We start from the raw sequence: 19377 nt of genomic DNA on the forward strand, positions 1-19377 counted from the left end.
TCTAACACTGTTGAAATGTTTACTGTGTAAATGTGTACAAGAAATGTCTACTGTAAATGATTGTAATTCTTTGTCACTTGTAATCTGTCATACTGCCATGTTGGTCGGAACTGCACCAAAGTACTGTTTCTCTTTTCTATATGGGTGAGTGACAATAAAGGGATTTGATTTTGAATTGAAAATGAATATTCGGTCATCTTTTACTCACCCTCGGATCGTTATTAATGGTTTCTTCTGCTGAACACAAAGGGAGATTTTTGAAAGAATGTCAGTAACCAAACAGATCCCCCATTTACTGCCATAGTAGGGACATTAAAGACATTCTTCCAAATATCTGTGTTTAGCAGAGAAATATATTCATACAGGTTTGGGACAATCTGAGGGAGAGTAAACGATGACAGAATTTTGTTTTGGGTAAACTATCCCGTTAACGTTGTGAACCGTTAATACTGCGATTGCAAACCCAGTGTTATGTTCTGGTCGGACCTGAAAGAAGAGGTGGGGCATTGCATATTGCGTCACAAGACGAGCAGTGGGAGAAGACGGGATCCCCTCCTCCGCAGGACCCAGCGCTTTTAAAAATCCTCCCACTCACGCTAGCGTACGGTGACGCGCTCGTCTCCATCTTCGCGTTTGCGCCGCGGCCATAATCACCAACCCAATCACAACACACAGTTATCCTGTTCCGACGTGGAAATATTGCGCGACAGAAGGCCTGACAAGAAAACGGTGATATTTACGGATCGCTTCGGCCTGGTTCTGTGTAGCGACGGCACCGGTTTCACTTTTCTGCGCCACGGCTCGGGATCAGCCGAGCTACAAGTCTCCTTTGGAAAACACGGTGAGTTGATCGCTACTTTCCAGGGCCTCTTGCAAAACACTTCACGTTTATTTGTACTTCTGCTAGTCCGCTTTTGGCTTGTAAACCCGCTCACTGTAAACTAGGGTGAATTATCTTTCAACTGGGTCAATTAAGTGATTATTGTCAGTATGATCTCCTTTTAATCGCTTCTTTCATCATAATGACATGTGTGGTGGAAAGTACCCGACCCCCCCGGACCAGCTGTACCGTTTCCGAAGGTAAAAATACCTTATGACACGACACCGAGGGGTAATGGCAGCTGTTGCCACGTAGGGCCAGAGAGGCGTTGATGTTTATGGCAGCTGGTGATGGCGCGAGATCTTTGTCAGTATTAAAAAAAGTGTCATTTTATTTCGCGCCAGTCAGATGTAGCGAAGTATTTTTTTGTCGCCGTTTCACGGTATTCTGTGGTTTGGTCTAATGTGAACGTGTAACGTAGGTGGTGAATTGGACAGTCTGAGTGACCCACATGTTGCTTTAAGTCGTTGTTTACGCAGTTACAAGTCGTATTTACAATCTTTTCCAAGCTAACGTTACTGACTGATTAGTCTTATTGTATTTTTAATTGATGGAGGGCGGTGGGTAATTTCTACCTGCTGAAACATGTTGTTGCTTGCCTGGAAGTTCCTTGAAATATAGACATACTACTGATCCTTCTTTTATGACTTTCTGGATAATATTTCACGTCTATTCAATTACATTTGCCCACTGGAGCATTACAACTACAATGCAACACAAATACCCTCGGTTAAAGACCACTGGACCAATTAAACTACCTGTGTGAGAAAAGCTGAAGTTAAATGTTCTCTCTTTATGATTTTATGTTTAAAAATGCTGTGTTAGTATGGGTAAAACGCCTTAATTTTCCTTACCAAGGTAGTTACTTCATTAATCACACATTCAGTGTTTAGTAAAAGCATAATGACTACAAATTAAAGGGACCGTTCACACAAAAATTACAATTCTGTCATCATTTGCTCACCATTAGATTTTTCCAAACTTGTTTGCATTGTTTTGTTCTGCGTAACACAAAAGAAGATATTTGAAAGTATGTCAGTCACCAGACCGATCTCATCCCTCATTGACTCCCATAGTATTTATTTTCCATGATACGGCAGTAAATGGAGGATGAGATCTGGCATGATTCCAAATATCTTTCTCTGACTCTGTGAAAACACAGAAATGTGTTTGAAGTGGAGATGATAGTGGACTTTTTGGAGAAACATCCCTGCACTCCCCCCACTCACTACCATGAACAGCACTGTGACCGCAGTAGAGTCATTCAGGGCACCATCATCTCACAGGACCTAAGGTGGGGCATTCACATTGAGTCTGTTGTCAAAAAGGCCCAGCAGAGCTGTCATTGAATCCGTCCTCTTCACTTCCGTAACTGTCTGGTTCGGCTCAGCTGCAAAAACTGACCTCTGAAGACTACAATGGATAGTCCGGACTGCTGAGCGAATCATTGGCACAACCCTCCCCAATCTACAAGAACTGTACTCATCCAGAGTGAATAAAATAACTCGCAAAATCACCCTCTTCGAACTGCTGCCGTCTGGTCGGTGTACAGAGCACTGAGCACCAAAACAGCCAGACATGGGAAGATTTTCTTCCCTCAGGTCATCTACCTCATGAACAGTTAAATGTTCTACTGTGAAATAAAAACACGTGCAATACACAACTATATATTCATATTTTATTATACATACGTTATTGATAAAATATTCAGCTATCCACATTACCCTGCATGACTTGTATATAACACAGTATAATTTGTATATAGCACATCTGTACATACAATATACTCCATATTATACTTTTTGTCAAATGTGTATTGTGATTCTCACAGATTTATTTTTTACATTTTTTTACCTGTGCCTTGTCACCTGTGCCTGTGCACTGGAACCTTCTGTCAATAAGACAAATTCCTTTTTGTCCAATAAAGCTGATAAAAGCTGATAAAGCTGATTCTGATAAAAGTTTGGATCAATTAAGGGCGAGTAAATAATGACACAATTAAAATTTTTGGGCGAACTAACACAAATGGTCTCACAACAATAATCACATGTTTCACATGATGTTTGTAGAAGACCTATGGTCACACAAATGATAAAATATGGTATAATAAAACCACAGTAAAAAAATGTTAAGGGTTTCCAAAGGGTATATAAACATATTTGTGTTCAAAACGGACAGTAAAAGCCTAAAAACGCTATAATGCTATATTAAAAGCAACAATGAAGACCACTGGAGCATTTAAACCACTTGTATAAGCAAAGATGACGTTATCTAATACACAGACAGCAGTTAAGACTTTGACCTTATTCTCCCTGCAATTTATTGACCTGCCCAAAGAGGATGGTGTAAAACTCAACAGAGGTAGTCTCACTGTATTGATAAAAGAACCATAAAGTAGACTCTAGACACAAATGTCTTCTCTTTTTGTATGGCATTCATATAGCATTACTTAGTGTATTGCTGTACACCCAAAGTGTTTTACAATCATTTGAAGGGGAGTCTCTCCTCAACCAACATCAGTTTGCAGCATCCAGCTGGGTGCAACTGATGCAGGCGTAAGGGGTTAGCTATTATCAGTGTTCTGGTTTTGCCTGCAGTTCCAGTTTAAGACCCGAGGAAACATTGTTTGCTTGTCTAATAAGGCACACGCCTTTTCCAGGGACCCAGAAACTGGCGTTTCTTCTTTAGGAATGAGCTGAATCTGGGGCACGTTGCGGAAGCAATAGTGAGAAAATGTGTTTCTAATTACTTGAAACGAGAGAAGGAACGCGGGAGATAACAACAGTATGAGTGAGCACCGAGCAGTGGGTGTCATCAATCTATGTGTTAAAATGACTTTGAATCTATTGGTCAGCCAGAGCAGTATCACCCTATGTATGTATCTAATCGTGAACATTCAAGATATGTGATGCTTTTGTGTCAAAGGTTAGAGTCTTGTAGAGTTAGAGATTTGTGTAGTTTTGCAATGTATGAGGATGTGGATGGTGACGTGTCTGGTGAGTCCTAAACCCCTTATAAATAAAAAGATCTCTCTCTTTTTTGAGTCACTTACTGTTTTGTCCTACTTAAAGTGAATTGTCACATAGTCCAAATATAGACTGCCGCCTATCAATATCACTATACCATTGAGATTAATTCCAGGCGTGTTGGCTCTGGTTATTGCAATGTGTCGTAAATGGATTAATTGTTATCATTCTGTAGTTGTATCTATCTTTTCTTCTATTTCTTTGCCATCTTTCTGCCCCGTCTTCCTCTTTGTGTTAACCTATTTTTTTAAAGCAATGTCCAGCTTTGTTGCTTGTCCTTGCCTTTAATCATCATCATCCTAATACCTTGCAATTATATTTGAGTGTAACGAATGGAGTTACCACTGTGTTTAGATGGCAGGTGGTGTTTTGATATGTTTTGAAGTGCAGGACTCTGGAGAATTCCGGCTAATGCACTAACTTCATTGCATAACATGGATGAAATACACGATTACTGCTGTTAAACGGAGATTAAAAAGTAACTTTATTAATGAAGCATTAGAATCTGTAGTTGGCTAAAGCATTAGTACATGGTGGTTATAAGGTGGTTATCACAATTTTTTTTTAACCAGATCTGCCCCAGAGAGCTTTAAGGGATGCGCTATAAATTACCAGCCATATCGGTATCTGCAGATAAATGGTCATTTTATATGTTATCGATAATACAATTTAGGCAGTTGATTGACTATTAATGCCCTTTTATACTGTCATGGTAACAGTATCCCCTATCATAACTCCAAAGTTTAGAGTTATTTAACAAGTGAATAGCAGGCAAAGGTAACTTGTATACATAATATTTAAGCAAATAAATAGAGATCAGGGCTGCTCCCAACTTCAAGAGTAAGTAGCATCCACCCAGAAATTAATAGTTTAAAACAACATTGTAACAATTGTAAAATTAAAACATGCATGTGATGTCTGATGTGTTATACATAGTCACAATGGATTCATGATTTCCTATAATCATATTTTTTAATCGTAAACCAAAGGCTTAGATTAGATATGTGAGAGGAAAGCGATCGGATCATGCTGTCAATCCTCCTTACTGACCCTTATTTCTCATCATAGCATATAGAGAAACAGTTCCAACTAAAAACACATAATATTATATGCTTATATTGAGCAGCTATAGGGGAACACAATCGCTTTTTGAATATGTTTGTTCGTGAGTTTATTTAAATGCTTTGAACTGTTACAGTGTGACCTGCAGAAATTAGTTGTGCTTTCTGGGACAAAGCATACACAGGTCATACTGTACAAAGGTTGAATAGGTAATGTTTGTGGATGCACACAAAGTTCTTTATTAAGGGTAATTATTGTAGGATACAAAGAAGTGCATGTGGTTTTAAAACTTTAAAGTATAAAGTTCTGTTGTTAAAACGGATTTGTTGCCTGTGAAATGTAATTTCTTGATACCAAGAGAAGAAACCCGGATGGATAATAACGTGTCTAAACCGCTTTTGTAACCAGTTGGACTTTGGTCACATTAGTGAAGGACACCGATGACAAGTCTTGCATAGCAGCAGAGAAATTATATTACATTTCAAGGTTGCATGCAGAAATGTGAAGACTTCATTTCGGGGATAATCTGTTGTCCACACGTCTTGGGAAATAAAAACTTTCAGACACCTGCCAGATCCATTCATCATTTCTTTAAGAGGGAACACCTGCTTTTAACAGATAGTGTATGTGTAGGGCTAGTGCAAGTAGGCCTGTGGATTATGAATAGTCTCGTTCTTCTTTAACTGAACTCAAACACTTTCAGTCTTACTTCATAGAAATAGAAAATGAAAGTCTGACTTTCATCTGTCCAGCATTAGCGGTTTAAAGCAACACTTTGTAGTTTCCTCGACCTAAAAATAATGTCTCTAAATCAGAGGTTTAAAGTTGTGTTGCACGGGCCAAACAGTTGTAGCACAAGTACAAGTATACATCTGTTATCATCTTAAAAAAAACTAAAGTTCAGGTCATTACACAAAACAAACTCAAATAGGGGATTTTTTGAAGGGGAATTTACTGGACTCTATGTAAAATGAAAGTATAGAAATGTTGTCGAGGCAAAATCTGCTCAAAACCTGGTAATAAAGTGTAACAAATTATCCATTCTTGTATTTAACCCATTCCTTTAGTAGTCTGAATTTAGCCTGATCTTAATGTGGAGCTGATGTATCAAAAAGTCTATTTCATTTGAGTCGTGGAGACGTACATTGGAGATGTTTCCTAATGGAAAAATCCACTCACTCTCTCAGACATTAGAGATTCTAAAGGTCTCCTCCTTCAGAGAAATGTTTGCTTTCCCACAACCTGCCAAAAAAATAACAACCCTGCTGCTGTGGCTTGTGGGAAACCAGCGAAAGCAGATTTCTCAAGGCCAGTATGATATCTGCAATTAAGGCTCCTAACATTTGAAAGTGATAGCAGTTTTGTTTGGAGGATCAATTGTCTCATACTTCTCACATGATTCTCAGAGGTCTAATGAAATCCTCAATGATGAAATATGTAGGGAAAATTGTTGTATTTGTTAATGTTGGTAATTGGGTCAACGAAAAGACAGGGTTGGCAAGATGGCATAGAATGAGAAATATTAAATATTTTATCCACCTAGATGGAATGTAAATATATTGTAAACATTATTTTAAAATATCACACAAAATTGATTTTTATAAGTTATATCTAAATATACATTTTTTTGCTAAATAATCTTGGACCAACCATGTATAAAATGGCTAAAAGACATATTAAAGGTCCAGTGTGTAATTGTTGTGATGATCTATTGATAGAAATGCAATATAATATACATAGCTGTAAAGGATTCAATGGGGAACGGTATTATTTGAACACTATTCTTCACAAAAAATTTAAGAATTATCATGAGCTTTGATCACAGTTTTAAGCAATAAATTCTCCACCACCCTTTGCATGCATTCAGTTGATTATGATCAATTATACTTATCCATCCATCCATCCATTTTCTACCGCTTATCCGAACTACCTCGGGTCAAGGGGAGCTTGCGCCTATCTCAGGAGTCATCGGGGATCAAGGCAGGATACACCCTGGATGGAGTGCCAACCCATCACAGGGCACACACACTCACTCATTCACTCACGCACTCACTCACACCCTACGGACAATTTTTCCAGAGATGCCAATCAACCTACCATGCATATCTTTGGACCAGGGGAGGAAACCGGAGTACCCGGAGGAAACCCCCGAGGCACGGGGAGAACAATTATACTTATCTTGATCAAAATTTATGATTTGGGGAAATCACTTAGCATTACGAGCAGGTAGCAAGAATCTGCATTTTTAGGGCATGAACATGAACTACAAACAACGTCACTTGTGAAATCAAACAGGACTTTATTACCTAGACTAGATAAATACTAATCAAACATACACACACATACAGTTTAGCATTGGAAGAAGGTTGAAGTTGAAGCATAGAAAAGAACTGCGCATGAATTTATGGTATATGATATTCAGAAGATCAATATCCTGAACAAAACATCAGTTCTTCTTGTAAAGCACCTTTGTTAAAAGGATTAATGATGCTCTAATATGTATGATACTTGCATGTCTTGCCCATCAAAAGAAAGAAAGTGTCCTAAAGCAGTTTGTTGAGGCTCCATTTGGTCTTGGCTGGTAGTGATCCCAGGGAACCAGTTTTATGCAGAGTATGTGTATTTGGAAATACGATGCCGCAGCCTGGCACAAACTTATGGGTCAAAGGTGAAGTCTTCTTCTAGTATATCCTGAGATGCAAAACGCAAGAAGAGAGAGGAGATAAAGAACAAACCCCCCACGAACCGAAAAACCTGAAGAACCTGAAAAACAGCCAACCAAGAGACTTTTCTGGTAGTCTTTGTTAAACTTCAAGGATGTCACATCCTACAGACGTGACTGACCCAATCAGAAGATGGCAATTTTGGAGGGAATGTTAATTGTCTTTGTCTTTCAAAGGTGTTTTGCATACGGAAGCAGATTGGATGTTCACTAAGAATTTGTGAAGAGAAGAGTTTGTTAAAACTAATATGAAAAGAGTTCTGTTATTGGTACCACTTTCTTTTAACTTCGATTATTAATTCAAATTAAGCCATATCTATCAGAAAAATCTCTGAAAGTGGCCATCCATGCATTCATAATTACGACACTAGATTATTGCAACTCCCCCTCTTATGGTATTTCAAAATCTTTACTCTCTCATCTGGAAAGAGTTCAAAATGCTGTAGCTCGATTTTTGAAAGGTTGCAAAAAATTATCTTATGTGACTCCTCTTCTAAGAGACCTTCATTGGTTACCAAATCAATCTAGAATTTAATTTAAAATCCTTTTATTTGTGTATAAATCCATATATCACCAAGCACCCATTTATTTGTCAACTTTACTCCTCCCTGATTGCACCACTCATAGTTTAAGGTCAGAAGACCACCTCACTGGAAGTCTCTAGAACAAGGTATAAGGGCAGTGGTGATTGAGTGTTTTGGTGGCTGGCCCCATTTTATAGAAATAACTCGCATACTACATTAGAACCGCCTCCTCTTTGAAAGCTTTTAAATAAAATCTTAAAACATATCTTTTTAATAGGGATTTTAATTTGTAACGTTCTATTTGCCTCTGTTGTTTTGAGTTTTTGTATGGAGTGTTATATATATGAATATATATATATATATATATATATTTTTTATTCTATATTTCTTTTTTTTATTTTTATGTTCAGCGCTTTGGTTCATCTTTACTGCTGTTTTTAAACGGGCTATAGAAATAAGCTGAACTAAGGAGAAAATGTTTATTTGTGTATTGACCTAAATAAGGTTCTTTTGTGTGTGTGTGTGTGTGTGTGTGTGTGTGTGTGTGAGCTCAAGAAGGAAGTACATTTGTATAATTTTCTACCATTTTAAATATATTATATTATAACAATGCAAAATAATGAACCTTCTTTGTGTCAAAAAGCAATGTTTTTTTGACAATGATATTAGTCTTTATTACAGTAATTTCTTTCTCTTCCTTGTCATGCACGTGTGTGAGAGTTGTGTCCTTGCGCTTTGTTAATATTTTCTAGCTTCTTTGAATTGAAACTAAACCAGGTCTTTAAAGAGGCCACAGTGTTGTAAGATGAGAGATAATGAAAACTCGCAGAGAATTCCACATGGATATTTGTGTTGTTTGAGTTGCACAGCTGATGTTTTCCAGAGAGGCACAGTTTGTATATACACTGGGTGTGGTCTAACATGCTTTTATAAATGTAAATGTTATTATTGTCCATGCTATTATTTGTGAAAACAAGCAAATGTTAAACAAACATTACCTGCACATGTTGTTATAATGTAGTTTTGTTAAATTAGATTAGATGATCTATGAACTGCAGAACAGGGTTTGTTTACTGGAGGAGGAATAAAGAAACTAGAGGGTCATGTGTTTGTGAGGCTTTTTCGATGCTTTTCTTAAAATATTGTGAGAACTGCTTTGGTCTTTAGCTAATAAGGTTTATTTACAGTCTGCCTTGTATACTCATTGTGTTTGCACATATTAGGTCAATATTCAGCTCTTTCTTTTTTCTATAGACAATCTCATAGGATGTGTGGCTGGACTGCAGTTAACTTCTGGTCTGTATTTGTTCATCGGTCTGGCTAGTGTTTAATCATATAACTATTTATATTTAATTTAATTTGTTACTGTTAATTTGTATTGATATTTTATTGTATAATACTTAACAAAAAATGTATGCTGAATTTTGTTGTTTAAGATTTTTTTTTTAATCGGGGCTCTAGACTGTAACTGAATGGTCGCATTTTGTGACTAGTTTTCGAGACAACGCAAGTATTTTTTACAAGTAAGCCTACTCGCGCATGTGCGACCTGCAAATTTAGAATTTCTTAGTTGTTATTTCATGTGGAAAGACGGAGTAGTACGCGAGCCCAATACCTGTGCTACCTTTAATAGTCAACTGTGCGGGTCATGCACATCACTGATGTTTCCCGCGGACCCGCACAATCCAGGTCGTCATTGACAAGTTTACACACACACACACACACTCATAACGTTTGCGCATTACTACGAGTAGCTCTTTGATGTGAGCGATTTCTTGAGCCCGAGGACGAACGTTTTGCATTTGGCTGACGCTTTTATCCAAAGCGACTTACATTGCAATATCCTATACATATATATGTGCAATCCCCTGGGATCGAACCCACGACTTTGGCGTTGTTAACGCAATGCTCTTACCTCTGAGCTACAGGAAAACAGGTTTGATATATGTGAAGTTTATAACGAAACTAACCGTGAAGGAGTGCTGGAGAAGTCATTTATCTATTTGAGCGCAGGATCCTTACAAATCCACTCACAGCACTAACACTCTTGTGAAGTCTTATTTGACGTTATATTTACATGTAATCTGTGAACATGAGGGAAAGTGTCCCTAATTCACATAAACAATTTGTGAGAACGTAATAACACGAGACCTTTCATTTTGCTTTAATGTGTAACACTGTTAACAATTAAATATTTACTTTTTGACAAGCAAAATTTCTGTTGGTTCAAATGAATTCAGATAACAGTCTCTGTATTTAGCACCAATCAAGAAAAAAAGCTTCTCTGTACACTCTGTCTCTTTTTAAAGGAGCAGAAACAAATCTGCGGTCAACAAATAACTTACTTGTATAATAATCGCATTGCAGGCAGGCTGATTTAAGGTGTGCCCCTATATTTATAAAATATTATCAAAAAATTTACCTGAGGGGCTACAGTGCTCCTAGTAAAAAAAGTTAGTCTTGAGCCCTGTAAATAAACAATTAGTTAAATGGGTCCTGTACACGCGTGCCCCGTGACACCGCTTTTTTCCATTGCAAAAAAACTGAACGTAAAACGTCCAAGGATGGGTGCTGACATGTTATGCAAAAAAAGTCTGTGTGGAGCATTGGCATGTGCAGAAGGAATCTTATTTAAGGAAAATATTTGAAGTGTAATTGGATTTTATTGTATGCCTCCTGTCCCATTTGTTAAAATGGAGAAGGCAGGGTTTATGATTTGTACCGCAGCAAGCCACCAGGGGACGATCAAAGAGACGACAGCTTTACTCTTCAGGACGTGCGAGGCACCCCTGGTCCTGAAGTTTTGTCGCATTAAAGAAACCGTACAAAACACCTACATCTAGCAGATGAGCTTGAAATTGCAGTCTAAATTTAAATTATTGGAGAGGCAAGTTTAGCCAAGTAACTGTTTGTTTTGCTTGTTTTCAGAAACAGAAATGATCTACAGGCACTCTATTTGCGGATTAACCAGAAGTTAAGGGAAGATGTTGCTTTGAGAACATATATAGACTGCCACATCAAAAAGCTGTGGAAAGACGCGCATACGTAAGAGCAGCATAGAGTGATTTGTAGCTTTTTTTGAGATCTGTATTACCTTTTAATCAATATTAAATTTATAGATTTTTTTTATTTAAGAGATTTCAGAATCTATTGTGCTTCATTCATTTAACACCACGTTGTGACATTTGCACACTGTGAATGCAAACAGCACCCAGTACAGGAAATAACTTCACTGAGAAAAGCTCATTATGTAGTGAAAGATGATTTTATTGAGTATATATTATAGAGGGAATGAAAGCGCTGACAGAGCAGAACAGATTGTGTTTTGTGCATTTTAAGCATGTTTACATAACACAACTCAAGCGGCTCTATATCGACCCTTGAACTCTGTGAATTTGAAAAGCCGACTGAATTTCGCAAGGACAATAAGACATTTTCAATATATATTGTTAATAGGAACATGGAGGAAGATTTGTTTCTGCTATTTAAGTCCAGTGTAGATGTTTCTTATATTGGTTTTGATATGAAACACCAGAAGACATGACATTCTCATTCTCTAACAGGGAGACTCTTTGGCATAATTCACACGGTGATGAATGTATCTTCTACATCACATCTAAACAAGAATGACGACGGTGAAAGTAGTTTTGCTTCTTGCTTACAGGTCAGTTTAGTAAATATAGATTTCTAGTAACATAGAACATCTGTCTGCCAAGAAGATGAAAGCTAATGGGAGGTTGGCAGACTGACGTAAGGTCTGTGGTTATTTAGAGCATTTCCAAGCTGCTATTCTATCATTTCTTAATGCTGAGTGAGCGATCTGCATATTTGCAGTGTGTGGTGTGTTTGCTTGTTTCTGTATAAGCGGATTTATTAAGCAAAGGTCTTCTAAACATAGTGTTGAGTCAGATACTTTTAATCTCTCTCTCTCTCTCTCTCTTTCTTTGGGTTATTAATGTGAAGCTAAAATAAAGAGCGTCAAATAATGAGTAATTATTCTACACGTCTGCCCTTTATGTATTGTGTTTTACGCCCCAATTACAATGTGAAGAATTATTAAAGTATACTTGCTGTACAGGTTACACCTTGGTATAGGTCATAATATACACGTCAGTGAGTTGTGTGTGTGTGCGCGTATGGTCCGTCCTGAGTCAACACATAGCCAGTGCTGAATATATTGATTTTTCAATAAAGTTTGTACTGTTCTAAAAATAGCTACACAGTAAACGATTTATGAGAATATAGCTTTACTGTGATACCAAATTTTTCAGCGGTTCTTGGCTCCGGATGTTTTTTTCCATTCCCTTTTTCCATTGAGATTTCAAAACCAACCAGCTGTGAGATGAATCATGAGTATGTTAGACAAATACTTTATGAGTCAATGAATTACTCATCCAATGAAACACTGTGAATGATTATTCCAACAAAAATTAATATTACACACAACTTTTTTACTTTTAAACCTTAATAGTCTTCAAGGCGGGGCGTCCGATTTCTCATAGCCGCTGTTGATGTTCAAATCACCAAAACAGACACGCCACTACCCCCATCTTTCGCTTATTGCTGATTGACTACAAGGTTGTTTTGGTACTCGGCCCGACTTTGTCTAAACAAGCTTAATTCGGAAATTGGAAACCCTGCATTGAATGATTGTAAGTATAATCAGTTCAGATGCATGTGCCTGGCCCGAAAGTAACTCCCGGTCTATGTTTGATGATCGGACTGGCGAGTAGCTAATAATATAAATGTTTGTATTTTATTTATTTTATATTAATATTTTAATGTATAATAATTGTATTCAGTAAATAATTTGTTGAATTTTATTGTATATTAATATAAGACTTTCTTTTTTCTGCAGAACACAAAGGAAAATATTTTGAAGGATGTTGTTAACCGGCAACCATTCACTTGCATTGGTTTTGTGTCCATAAAATAGAAGTGAATGGGTTTTTAAACTTCTTTTGTGTTCTGTAGAAGAAAGTATGTCATACTTAGGTCAGTAGCATCATAAAAAGATGCGTAAATGAAGACAGAATTTTTGTCTGAACTATTCCTAAGGGCTAATGGTCGGTCTGAATTGAAATGTATAATTTTGTGCTAATAATCCATTTGGATATCAAACATTTTATTGTTGTGCTTTGAGATCTGCTTTCTTCTTTTAAAACATTTTTTAAATTCTTTATTTACCTGTTTAGGAAATTATAGTTTGAGATTGTTTTACCATGTTTGCTACACTGCAGCTAGCATGACGTGAAAAGGATGCTTCCAAAATTTATGTCATTGCTGTAAACTCCCTTTGACATGTGCACCCTCCAAACCACATGCTGTATCTTGCTTTGGCGTATCACTTTGCAGAACAGGATGTATGCTCTCAAAATACGGTCACAAAACATTCTGTGCAAAGTTTTTTGTAAATTAACAGATATTTTTCTTGTTAAGGGGCCGTATGCTGGTATGCACAGAACACTTTGGATTTAGCATCATCCCGACACGACCACTTGGACCTTGGAGTGTTTTCTTCCAATGTCCCAGAGACAACATGACCGCTCTCAAAGAACCAGACTGCTAAGTGTGGGCTTGACCTCGTCCACTCCCGTTCCAGCTCCCTGAAAGGCTTTCCTGCTTTCCCACCCAGACATGAAGCAGGTGACGCTCTGGACGGCCTCCGAGGTTTCCGATTGGCTGGCAGAAGAGTGCATGCAGGAATATTCCGATGCGTTGCGAAACACGGACGGGCCTGCTCTCCTAAGGCTCACAGAGGAAGACTTCAAATCCCCGCCCCTGTCCCTGGTCACTGGAGATAGTGGCCGACAACTAATGGAACGTATCGAGACTTTGCGCTTCACAAGCCACATGAAGGGACACAAAAGAAACAACCTTGAGAACAGTCAACACGCGAACGGACACACAATAGCTACACATGCCAATGGCAGTGTCGGTGATGGCAAGATCCTCAACGGCGGGCCTAAAAATGGATTCCTCTACGAACCGGTTCGCATCTTGATCCCGCTGCCCACCGAACAGGAACGCATGCCGTTTCCCACAGAGTGGTTCAAAACGGGCGTGGCCTTCCTGTACGCCATATGCTGCTTTGTCACGACAACAGTCGTGATCTCGGTGGTCCATGAAAGAGTCCCGCCCAAAGAGGAGTCCCCACCCTTGCCCGATAAGTTCTTTGATCTGTTTGATCGAGTGCAGTGGGCGTTTTCCATCTGCGAGATCAACGGCATGCTGCTGGTGGGACTCTGGCTTGCACAGTGGTGTCTGCTCAAGCACAGGTCTGTGGTACAAACTTGTAACATTTAGTTAATAATCTCATCTTGTAAACAGCTGAATCACGAATGAAAGTAACTTCTGTCGTTATTGCCAAACAGTTCAGAATGGTTTTCTCCTTGTTGTGATCTTCAGGGCATGTGACTGATCCTGTGATGCTTTTATTCTGCCTCTGACCCTGATCTCAATCTGTTTTCAGGTCAATCGTTGGCCGGCGGTTCTTTTTCATCGTGGGCACTCTTTACCTGTACAGATGCGTGACCATGTATGTTACGACGTTACCTGTGCCTGGGATGCACTTTAAATGCTCTCCCAAGGTAACCTGCAACACATCAACAATCTTTTAAAAGCTTTCACAGTCAGGGCAATGGTGTCCCAGGATTGAACTTTTGCCTTTCAGGTCTTTTATACCATAACAATTGTATAATTGTTTTGCTCATGTATATTTAGAAGATAACATTTATTTAACTTTCAACTATTATGTCTCTTATTTACTGTAACTGCCTTTGTTTAATCCGCCAATTGGCCACAGTGCTTTTTCATAGGTATCAGCCATATTGGTTGACCACTAGATTTGATGCCACTATTTTTGCATACACTGTCTTTTTTTTTGTGACCTGCTTTTAAAACATTCTGGGTGTTTGTCTATATACTTGTATGTTTATGTGTATACATATTTACTTTTGTATTCCAGCTCTTTGGTGACTGGGAGGCTCAGTCCCGACGGGTCTTAAAAATGATTGCAGGTGGTGGGCTGTCCATCACAGGCTCTCACTCATTGTGTGGAGATTATCTGTACAGTGGACACACAGTGATGCTGACTCTAACGTACCTCTTTATTAAAGAGTGTAAGTACATAGCAATAACCAAAAGTGTTTGGCAGTGTGTGTAGACTGCTGTTGAACATTTGTCAACAGTGCCATCTAGTGGACAATTTTTGAGTTTGCGATGAATCCACACTTAAAAACCACATCAGTTTTTTGCAAGTAACAAATGAATGGTGTGGTTGACAGATTCACCACGGAGGATCTGGTGGTATCACTGGATCTGCTGGTGCCTGAGTGCGATAGGGATATTCTGTATCCTCTTGGCTCATGACCACTACACGGTTGATGTGGTTGTGGCCTACTTCATGACCACACGTCTTTTCTGGTGGTACCATACAATGGCCAATCAGCAGGTGCGTTTGGATTTTGAGATGGAATATTTGTATTTTATTTTTACATCGCCAAGTGAAGTAATATTTATGGCCTATTCTGTTAGCCTTTAAAAAATGAAATGAGAATCCATTTGTTCTTTTCAAAATAATGACTGGACTGAGCTCAGACTGAACAAAATAGTTTGACCATTAATCCATCTTGTTTTCTCTCCTAACTTGATCTGTGTCGCTCTGTAGGCTTTAAAAGAGAATTCTGCCGCCAACCTGTTTGCTCGTGTCTGGTGGTTCGGCCCATTTCAGTACTTTGAGAGGAACGTGCGGGGCATCGTGCCTCGAAACTACCAGCTGCCCTTTTTGTGGAGAACATTGTCAAGTATCCGGGTGAAGTACAACAGGCTGGACTCTCGTGAGTCGTGACCCTTGTCTCCTGATTGGTTGGAGCTCTGTGAGAAACTTGAGAGGCAAGCTGCTCTTCCCATCAACCCCTGCTAAACTGGTTGAGCACTGTGATGCATATACACCTATCGTTTTATAGTATTTGAAGAAATTCAATGTCCTTGGCAGGTATGTATTTGTAGAGCAGAGCATCGAACAACTGGATTTGATTTGCTGCTCATAGTAGTTAAAAAACACTGACAATATGAACTGTGTAATCTGGCGTTTGTCTCATATAGAACGAAGCCTTCGTGCTGGTTCTCAGTGGACTCGATCCTGCAGAATATGTAATTTATGTTTTGATCACCTGCCAAAACTGTATTGATATCCTGGAATATATGGAAAGAGATTTTCTTTTAAAGAAGCGTCTTTTTGTAATAACTTTATTAATTCTGGTGCAAGAGATTTTTCTAAATATTTCGCAGGTTTATTTTCCAAAAAAGTGACATCCAAATAGAATATCTTTTCTAGATTTATAACTTTCTAAATGTTTGGGTGCATACAGCTTCAGAATTTTCTAGTGCCTTTGTTTCATATGCTCAAACACGCATGTATATCAGCATACACGTACGACTGCACACATTGATCAACACTTACACAACGTGTTTTTACACACAATGTCTGTCTGAGTGTGGATGCTTTGCAGTAAACACTAAGTAAGACTGTATTTTTGTCTAGATGCTATGAATGTGACTGTTCAGTTCTGCATGGCATTCTACCACAATCATTCAAATCAAAACACTTATTGTTATAAAGTGGTTAGAAATCTGAAGAGTGGAATAGAAAGACAAGGTAGAGAGAGAGACGAAATAGTTATTTAATCCAGATACAGTGCTTGTTTGTTAAAGAATATGAATGTCATTAGTGATTTGTAAATTTAATTTGCTGTTCCACAAATTTAAATGATCAACATTGTTCTTCATAGAGAGTAACAGCTAACAAAATTTATTTGGGTTTTGGGAACCACTCTAATTTAAAAGAAACAGAGAAGGTTACTTACACAAACTGAATGTTTACAATATGACCTTCCTTTTAAAGGCATGCATAGAATACATGATTCAGCTGTGTGTTGAAGAGTTCGTCTATAATCTAAAAAAGGTATGTTATGCGTAGTAGACTCCTGTCCATCTTCATTCATAAAATAACTTAAGTTTCTACATTTGTAATGCCATAGCATTAGTAGTTTTTGTAGTGAACAAAGGGGCAGTCGTTCTTTATCTAAAAGGTTTAGTTTAGACTGAAGGTTTTTCATTCGTATGAAGTGTGTCTGCCCACAATGATGCTAGCCAAAGGGAAGATAATCTCTTGAGAACCAAATCAGAAACTGATGGTACTCCCTGGTATATTTGACTGAATGGTAGGTATGTCATGGGCATGAAACTGCCTGCAGAATGACTGAGTTTCTGTAGCGTGAATGTACAATCAGTGACTATACAATAAAACTGAAAAGAAAATCAAAAGCACTTTAAAATAACACCCATCCACACAAATCGTACTTTGATAAAAGTATGAGCTAAAGTAAACCTGCATCTTCCCAACAATATAAAATTACATCCTGGTTTGAGCGCACAAGTTTCACCACATAATGTAATAGATCAATGATGGGTTTTATACTGGTTTTATGAAGCTGACAGGTTGATCAGACCTTTGAATGTGCAACAATATACAGCTGCTTTACCAGGGTGAACATGCACATACTGCTTAGTATTAATATGATCTACTACAGTATGCTACGGAGTTGTTTTGTTTTGTTTAAAAAAAGTGTTGGTTTACTTAATTGGGAAGTCCAGATTGTTCAGCGGTTAATTTAACTTTGTATCACATCGCCAAATGTTCAGTAATGGATTCAGAGAAGCGAATCGATTGTTTGCTAATTTTGTCTTTGATATAATGGTAAATACATGCATGTTGTTGTTTTTGTTGTTGTTTTGTTTCCTTTCATTGTCAATTAAAAATCCAGCATTGTCAAATCAATTCATTCTTGTCTGATGTAAATCAGGTTGTATGTGCTAAACAATCTTTTAATATGAGAAGTGGAGCGGGGGCGGAGGTTAAATAAAACTCTTCATATTCTGTCAGTTGTTTCTCTTCTGAGTTTTGGTTTCTAAATTTCATAATTTTTCAGATCATGACAGTTAAAGTATCAGAATCTTAATACATTAAACATGCAAAGCTGTGCTTCATGTGAATATAAATCTATAAATATAATGCAAAGTAATGACATTATGACACTCCTTAATGTAAAAGTCCACTAATTTGGTTTTCTGAAGAAAAATGTTTCTAATATTCTTTTCAAAGAGTTTTAAAAGGTGTTGATATAAATGTTAACAGCTCAACGGTTTAATCGCTGCTTATTTTAAATTCATAGGGTAGGCCTATGTTTCCCAAAAGGTGACATAACAGGTGCATTTGCCAACCATGTTCTATGCACTCGGGTTTGCTGTCCTGTTCTGTTGGATTCTACTGTGTTAGCTTTGCTTATTTGACTAATTCGTTGCTCAGTTTTTTTCCCCTCGTGGGAAGTCTTTATTTTGCACCTTTTTTATAGTTTGTTTGTTTAGTTGTAGCTTTCCCCATTATGGTTCTTTTGTTTGTAATAATGTTTTTTAAGTGCTCCGTACCGCTGCCTGCGATTGGGTTCTTCCTTGACCTTTCTTGACCATTGGCATATCTCTACAGACCGTTTAATCAGACACATGCGCGCCTGACCCCCAGTTAACTTCCGGTTTCTGTTTGGCTAGTGTCTAATAATAAATATTTAGATTTTATTTAATTTATGTTAATATTAATTAATATTATTTTGTTACTGTATAATAATTGTATTAAATAAACAACTTGTTGAATTTTGTTCTATGTTCATTTTATAAAAAAAAACAATGTTGAATGGAACCTGTAGTTTGGTCACATTTAAACAAACGTATGGTACATTGATATCTAGCAGTTTAGCTTGGTATCGGAGTCTAAATTCAAAATATTGAAAAGACAAGATTAGCCAAATAACAGTTCTTCTATTGAGCTATTAAAGTTCAATAGTTTTGTATCTAATAGCCTATATTTTCGAGTGGAATGTGTTCAAAATTTAATGGCAATGTTGTCTAAGATTTATAAAAATTAAGTTCAGAAATCAGGATGTATTCTTACTTTACATTTTTTAGTATAAGTTGGTTCATTAGGTGAAATAAAATAATTAAATAAAATGCAAAACAAAGTGTTTGTATGACAATGACAGGCATTGCGATACTGAAATAGCATTTACCTATTAAATTAACAAAGAAATCTCTCTATTTCCATCTTTT

General features: G+C 37.6%; 1 protein-coding gene across 1 annotated transcript; it reads left to right on the forward strand.

The window, feature by feature from the left end:
• The first annotated feature begins 552 nt into the window (after positions 1–552).
• Positions 553–18159, forward strand: sgms1a (sphingomyelin synthase 1a). The gene is made up of 6 exons (XM_056767689.1): positions 553–841; positions 13654–14492; positions 14687–14804; positions 15182–15335; positions 15501–15667; positions 15884–18159. Exons 2-6 carry the CDS (start codon positions 13852–13854, stop codon positions 16061–16063), a joined length of 1260 nt encoding a protein of 419 aa, XP_056623667.1. The 5' UTR covers positions 553–841; positions 13654–13851; the 3' UTR covers positions 16064–18159.
• The last annotated feature ends 1218 nt before the right edge of the window (positions 18160–19377 follow it).

The sequence above is a fragment of the Triplophysa dalaica genome, chromosome 15 (genome assembly GCF_015846415.1).
Source record: "Triplophysa dalaica isolate WHDGS20190420 chromosome 15, ASM1584641v1, whole genome shotgun sequence".
NCBI classification, from domain to species: domain Eukaryota; kingdom Metazoa; phylum Chordata; class Actinopteri; order Cypriniformes; family Nemacheilidae; genus Triplophysa; species Triplophysa dalaica.